Genomic DNA, 8,133 nt, shown 5'->3' with positions numbered 1-8,133 from the left:
ATGTTGAACGCCATTCACGAAATCTTCAAGCTAATATATCCTGTAAAATAATATTACATAATATTATATAATATTATTTAATATTATATAATATTATATAATATTATCTTCAAGATGATATTCAGACTTATTAAAAATAATTTGAATATATTTTTATCACGTATGTTAATTTTAATCAACACCACAGTCCGCGGTGGTGACGATAGGGTTCAACTGGAAGACGAGTTAAATGCTAATCTTATCTGGATGACCCAGATAAAAGCAAAAAGTGCATTGTTATTTAGGATTAATTCTTACACATTTTTCTGGGTGTATCAGCCTCAGGTGCGAGGCTCAGGCGCCTCACTCGGTCGTCAGCCTCGCAGGCTAGTGAGGCTGGAGTGAGGCTGGCAGACGAATGCATAACTTACAACGTGACTGATGGAGAAATAATGCTGCTGGTGGCCAACCTGCAGCCTTACAGGTGCGTACACCTGCAGCCTTACAGGTGCGTACACCTGCAGCCTTACAGGTGCGTACACCTGCAGCCTTACAGGTGCGTACACCTGCAACCTGCAGCCTTACAGGTGCGTACACCTGCTGCCTGCTGCCTTACAGGTGCGTGCACGTGCAGCCTTACAGGTGCGTGCACCTGCTGCCTTACAGGTGCGTACACCTGCTGCCTTACAGGTGCGTACACCTGCTGCCTTACAGGTGCGTACACCTGCGGCCTGCTGCCTTACAGGTGCGTACACCTGCTGCCTTACAGGTGCGTACACCTGCTGCCTTACAGGTGCGTTACAGGTGCGTTCACCTGCAGCCCTACAGGTGCGTTCACCTGCTGCCTTACAGGTGCGTTCACCTGCAGCCCTACAGGTGCGTTCACCTGCAGCCTTACAGGTGCGTACACCTGCAGCCTTACAGGTGCGTACACCTGCTGCCTTACAGGTGCGTACACCTGCAGCCTTACAGGTGCCTACACCTGCTGCCTTACAGGTGCGTTCACCTGCAGCCCTACAGGTGCGTTCACCTAGCCGTCAACTACGATTAGTGATACAAGAGTAGAACTTGGAGGATAAATGGTACAATAATACTAAAATAATCATTTTTTTCGAATTTCGCTAACTTTTTCCTTATTTACGTTTTCCTCTTATATCACCTCCTTCTTTTTTCTTTACTTTTTCACAATTTCCATTTTCAACATTTTCCCAAATTCCGCTATCCTGTACTTCTACTATTTACATATATCACATTTTCCGTCACCTACATTTTTTAATCCCTTCAACTCTCCAAATTTTCTCTTTCAACCGCCCCACGCCCACTAATCAGAAAAATATACACATATTATCCACATAGTGACACACTTTCTTACATGCAACATGAGTAGATGAAACACTGATACATAATATTGCCGCGATAAATTGGACACAGATTTACCCACAAAAGGGCGAAAAGTGCATCGCTGTTTAGACAAAGACTCACTAATTTCTTTGAGTGCAGGGTGGCGTGCGAGCAGCGGTTCGTGTCGGGGGCGGAGGGGGGGCTCGTGGCACTGGAGTGCCAGACGCTGGCACTCAGAGTGTCATGTGCCTTCGAGAGCCTGCGTGTCACAACCGCAGACACCGACAACACCTACTGCAGGTATGGTGGTGGTGGTGGTGGTGATAACACTTATCTCGAAGGCCCTGGTGATATAGCTATGGTGTTTGAAGCTGGTATTTCTGCGGATTTTGCACATGGTGCAGATGGTGCTGCTGTTGTAAATTGATTAATAGACTGCTGATGCAGGTACTACCCGCTACCTGCTGCTGAAGGTAGTGCTCTGACATCTGGATATGGAGGTGGCCCCGTAAAGGGTATAAACAACTTTTGACCTATTATTTTTCACCACATTTGTGATGAACATTTACTTTCATGTTCACCCCGAATTGCCGGACCTCTTTCTTACAGGGACGACAAGATGATGGCAGTGAACGGTCCAGAAGTGAACGTGACGTTCACGCGAAGCGTTAGCGGCGTTAACGGTGGCTACGTTTGCTTCGTAACATCCAACGTCACACAATACGAGTGTCCAACTTGTGGTCAAATCGACGTCTCCCAGACCGCTAAGCTAACAAATAATATCAACGCTTCCATAGTGGAGGTTGAATCAGGAGTACAGGCAACAACTATCGCTTCCGGACCGTTGGACTCGAAAATATTTCAAGATACATCGTTTCCCACTGGAACTTTTGAAAATAACATCGATATTGCAAATTTTTCTATCGAGTCTCTAAATGATAGCTCACATGCCTTTGATTTTTCTATTATGGATAAACCTAACGTAAACAGACCCGCCATGTACTCCAAATACTTAAACCTCTTATCAAAATCAAAGAAAAATGAATCAAGAAGCCGAAGAAGTAAAACTAAATTCAAAAGGACAACGAACAATTTTCCGAATATGTACAATGAAGACGCTGTTGAACATGCCGACGATTCAGAAATATTGCAGTCTATCACAAAAGAGCAGAAATTTTCTTCCACAGCTCGACGATCGATTGAAGAAAATTCAAGAATTGTTGGGGGAACTTTGGCAATCCGGGTAACTATCGGCAAACGTGTTGATAAACTCTTACCTTGATATAAACAATTCAGATCCCGGTTTTGCAAACAGAAATCACTGTATATTTTGTCTATATATTAAAATTATTGGAGTTATGAATATTATAATAATCGAATATTTATTAGCTTCGGAAATGAATTGTATTGACTTTATTTCCAAGTCATTGCAAACATAAACATGGCCGTTTCCCCCTGCGGCCTGCTCCACACAAGATTCAAATTCAAGAGTTACCACTTCATTACCCATCTGTGCAAATAAATGGTGTATTTTTTACACTTATTTGTACACAGGAACAGCACCCGTGGACTGTGTACGTGCGAGTGTACACAAACAGTACTGTTTACGCGTGTGGGGGCACTCTCATCACACAGAACCTTGTGCTGTCTGCAGCACATTGCCTGCATGGCATCAGAGTAACCAAAGTCAGGGTGAGGCTCTATAGTCTACATCAACACACTTCTAATTATCGTTAGTTAGCCGGGAAGATAATAATCATGATGTACGGATGTTCGTCTTCGCTTCAATAATAATCAAGATTAACCCCCTCCAAGTATGAACGCGTTCAAGAACAGACTAACATAACATAACATAACATAGTGATGTCGGCTCTGAAGTGTAGGCCTGATGTGGCCTGTCTATAAAGATATATATAGATAAAGCTATGGAAAAATATATGTTCAGATTTGAAATGCCTAGCTCCTTATCGAACCCGGTGGAAGTCTAGTAGCTTCTTCAAACTATCGTCAGTCATGAAAAGATCCGGTCAAAAGACACGAGTTTAGATCTATGAACAAGGCACGAAATGGAAAAGAATCGGCGACAGGCCACATCAGGCCTACACTTCAGCGCCGACATCACTATGTTATGTTATGTTATGTTAAGATTAACGGATTTCTCGTACCACAGTCTACACCAACACACTTCTAATTATCTGTAGTTTACCGGAAAGATAATAATCACGATGTGCGGGTGTTTCTTTCCGCCAATAATAATGACTATTAACGGATTTCTCACACCACCAATAGTAATCACGATATACTGGTACATAATTCAACTAAAATAATCACGATTAACGGGGTTCTTCTATAGATTATAATTCATGTTTTCTCGTCCAAAGTGGATGAATAATTATAAATAATACATAGAATTCATCCTCCCTTGTCTGCAGAAAACCTCAACACATATTTGCCCCATTATTATTCAAAATATATGTTATTTTAAAGCACCAGTAATATTACAATTTTTCCTAGTTTATTCATTCCGCCATTATTTGTCTATAAAAATTATTGTAGTTTGTAAGGGGAGCTTACCAACTATCGCTTTCTAATTAATATCAAATTATCATAGATTTTTACTATTATTAACAATAGTATTAATACGTTAAATATTATAACAATCAATTAGAATTTTCACGTGTCATTGTCACGTGACCAGGTCTGGCTCGGTCTGCTAGACCGGACAAAGCCCGAGCCGGGCTCGTTGTACCAAGACTCGTACACGTATCACGTACACGAGAGTTACGATCCTACGACATTTGTTAACGACATCAGCGTCGTGGTGCTGCCGTCCAGTGTCGTATTTACGACAAGGATACAACCGGCTTGCCTGCCGCCCGCTGACCGACAACTCGATGATGTAACAGTCGTAGGTGGGTTGGGGGTGGGTTTGTGTGGGTTTGGGTTGGTTGTGGGTTATGGGTTGGATGGGAAAATAGTAGGTGAATTGTAGATTAACATTGTATTATAGGATAAGAATAGATGTTATAGGTGGGCTGTGGGTGGGTCGTGGTTGAGCGTTAGCTTGGTTGCGGGTCGGTTAATGGATGAATTGGGTTAGTGGTTGGGGGGTTGAGAATGAGTTTTTGGCGGCTTGGAGGTTGGTATGTGTCGTTTGTAGGTTGAAAATTAGTCCCATGTGCTCATAAGTAAATCGTTTGGGGTTGTAATTAAAGTGAGAGTAGTTTGATTGTAGGCAGGTGAAGGTCGGTGGTTAATGGGTTGTAAGTATATTTAGTAATACTGTATCGATAGTTTTGAATGTTTGTTCACATTGGCTGTTAAGGAAGAGAAAGGTAGAGCGAGAAACAAGAATACCGCCACGTCTGGCTGCCAATTCCACCCCTAACTCCTGGTTAGAGTAATTACATTGCAAACTAACCGTCTAGCAAATATAATCTTAATTCAAATAACTGTATAACTTATTTCAAAATATATTTAATATTTCCCACAGCAACGGGGTGGGGGTTAACGTCATGGGGGGCACGCTGTCCCCCACCCTGTAACTTCTTTAAACATATATTTAATATTTCCCACAGCAACGGGGTGGGGGTTGACGCCATGGGGGGGGGCACGCTGTCCCCCAGCCTGTAACTTCTTTCAATATATATTTAATATTTCCCACAGCAACGGGGTGGGGGTTAACGTCATGGGGGGCACGCTGTCCCCCACCCTGTAACTTCTTTAAACATATATTTAATATTTCCCACAGCAACGGGGTGGGGGTTGACGCCATGGGGGGGGGTACGCTGTCCCCCAGCCTGTAACTTCTTTCTATATATATTTAATATTTCCCACAGCAACGGGGTGGGGGTTAACATCATGGGGGGGTACGCTGTCCCCCACCATGCAGCAGGTCGCCCTGCAGGTCTGGACCAACGCAGCCTGCACGGCGGCCTGGCAGGACCACTTCAACGACTTCTCCTTCAGCGTCTCCTACGGCCAGCTCTGTGCCCTCGGCAGCGGCGCCGACACCTGTAGCGGGGACTCGGGGGGTCCCTTGGTCCTTAATGTGAGTCATGGAGGTCCTATGGTCCTTAATGTGAGTCAAGAAAGCCCTTTGGCCCTTGATGTGAGTCAAGGAGGTCCTTTGGTCCTTAATGTGAGTCAAGGAGGTCCTTTGGTCCTTAATGTGAGTCAAGGAGGTCCTTTGGTCCTTAATGCGAGTCAAGGAGGTCCTTTGGTCCTTAATGTGAGTCGAAGAGGTCCTTATTGTGAGTCAAGGAGGCCCTTAGGTGCTTATAATGTGAGTCAAAGGGGCCCTTTGCTCCTTAGCGTGAGTCAAGGATAAGGCGTCTTGAATGTAAGTCAAGGAGATTTATTAAGCCTGGAGTTTCACGGGTGAATTTCACTCGAATTTCACACCACAAAATTAGTGTGACGTCTTGATCGTGATTGAAGGATCATGGAAGTGAGGCAGACCTCAAGTGAGATAAATGTAAGTCAGAAAACACAAGTGTGAGTCATGGTAATTTTAAAGATGAGTAAAGGGACTATTGTTCAGAACGTTTCTATGAGTTTGACTCATGTTTGGTGAATGAGAAAAACAGCGGTCGGGGAAATGAGCGGGTCATTGTCCAAATATCGATGCACGATTTAATTTGTGTGGGTCAATCTTACCGAAAAAAACGGCGTATGTCTTATATTTTCGCACTTTTCATGCTGTGAGCATGAAACTGTTTCATTATATGGACAATTAATGTTAATTCAATAATTTCTTTAATTTTTCTGAATGTTAATTCAATATAATTTTAAAGTTTCACTCTTCTGTCACAGGTGAGCGGCCGACATGAAGTCGTGGGAATAACTTCCTTTGGGTACGAGTGTGCCACACCAGACGTACCTGGCGTGTACACGAGGGTACAGAGCTACGTACCCTGGGTACAGCAGTACATCGTACCCGGGGCATGTGCTGTCTGAGCCCTCACGTTCAAGAGGGTATAATACCCTCAACGGCTCCACCCCTCTCCCTACCCTCTCCCTGCCCTCTCCCTGCCTTCTCCCTGCCCTCTCCCTGCCCTCTCCCTGCCCTCTCCCTGCCCTCTCCCTGCCCTCTCCCTGCCCTCTCCCTGCCCTCTCCCTGCCCTCTCCCTGCCCTCTCCCTGCCCTCTCCCTGCCCTCTCCCTGCCCTCTCCCTGCCCTCTCCCTGCCCCGCAGTCCTATAGAGCTGCAAGTGTCGTGGTCCCCTCATCACAGTTGCTACCCTCAGTCCCTCAAGGATGCCCTCTTCAGCCTCCGATTGACGAAGAGGAGATCGGGACTCCCCTCTTCAGCTCACTCAAACTCCCCTCTTCAAATCATTTAATCTTCCCTCTTCAACTCATTCGTACTCTCCTGTTCAGCTTATTTATACTCCCCTCTTTAACTTATTCATACTCCCCTCTTCAACTTATTCGTACTCCCCTCTTTAACTTATTCATACTCCCCTCTTCAACTTATTTGTACTCCCCTCTTCAACCTATTCATACTCCACTCTTTAACTCATGTAAACTACGCACTTCAACTCAGTCGAACTTCCCCTTCAACTCATTCAAACTCTACTCTCCAACTCATTGCACCTTCCCTTTTCAAATCATGAAGAGGGAACCCAACTCATTCAAGCACCCTTTTTCGACCCATTTAAGCTCCTCTCTTTAGCTCATTCAAGGTTTGACGATTGATCAATTTATCTCTTTGTTTCAATATTTTTTTTCGCTACTTGCATATCTTCTGCATGCAGGTAAAGCATTCTAATTAAGAAGCAATAACAGCTCCCAAGCATGCAAGCGTTCCTGAAAAGTTCAGTCATTTAATTTCCTCGAGCTGTTTAATCGATGCCCCGAGGGCAGTGACCTTCCCTCTGGTGACCTGGAAACCAGTGGTAAGTTCTGCCACTAACCACTAGTGCGCTGAAACTAGTAATGTGATACTGACCACTACTTCATACGCTGAAACTAGTGGCGTGCTACTGACCACTACTTCATACACTGGAACTAGTGGCGTGCTACTGACCACTACTTCATACGCTGGAACTAGTGGCGTGCTACTGACCACTACTTCATACGCTGTTGACCACTACTTCATACACTGGAACTAGTTGCGTGCTACTGACCACTACTTCATACGCTGAAACTAGTGGCGTGCTACTGACCACTACTTCATACGCTGGAACTAGTGACGTGCTACTGACCACTACTCCATACACTGAAACTAGTGGCGTGCTACTGACCACTTTTTCATATACTGTAACTGGCGGTTATACATAGGAATGAAGGTTATACATAGATAACGATTAACAAACTTACATTTTTCATTATGTATTCACGTAATGTTAACTTGCTTTGCAGTGATCACCGGCCGTTTAAACATGTTTTTGCATGACACAATCTTCATCAAGTTAACTATTAACCCCAATTAAAATATTGATAATAAGTTCATGATATTTTCAAGTTAAAATAAATAAAAAAATACGTTAATGGCGTTATCAAGTTAAGTATTAACACATTTACTTTATAAGTTACCTATTAACTCGACTATTAACACTAATTATTAATAAGTTCATGATATTTCCAAATCGTAGACAAAAAAGCTATAATAATTGTACACTGGCAAAGGGAATGTAACAAACTACAATGTCTAAAAATTGCTATTTGTTTAATTATTATATATCAATTTATTTATTACTAATAACTATATTATAAATAGAATATTCATGTGTTGCACCCAAGTGACCTAAATGCAAAATGCTAGAACTTAGCGAACGTCTTGGTGGACCTTATATGTGGCACTGCACTG

At 43.4% G+C, this 8,133-nt stretch overlaps 1 protein-coding gene across 1 annotated transcript; it reads left to right on the top strand.

The window, feature by feature from the left end:
- Positions 1–431: 431 nt before the first annotated feature.
- On the top strand, positions 432–6,279 carry LOC125178938 (trypsin-like). The gene is made up of 9 exons (XM_047883842.1): positions 432–463; positions 694–879; positions 1,480–1,620; positions 1,930–2,122; positions 2,875–3,012; positions 4,019–4,232; positions 4,814–4,861; positions 5,160–5,375; positions 6,155–6,279. Exons 1-9 carry the CDS (start codon positions 432–434, stop codon positions 6,277–6,279), a joined length of 1,293 nt encoding a protein of 430 aa, XP_047739798.1.
- The last annotated feature ends 1,854 nt before the right edge of the window (positions 6,280–8,133 follow it).

The sequence above is a fragment of the Hyalella azteca genome, unplaced genomic scaffold (assembly GCF_000764305.2).
Source record: "Hyalella azteca isolate HAZT.00-mixed unplaced genomic scaffold, Hazt_2.0.2 contig13798, whole genome shotgun sequence".
Taxonomy (NCBI): Eukaryota; Metazoa; Arthropoda; class Malacostraca; order Amphipoda; family Hyalellidae; genus Hyalella; species Hyalella azteca.
Note: the sequence above shows the minus strand (reverse complement) of the source record. Positions and strands in the feature narration are given on the sequence as shown.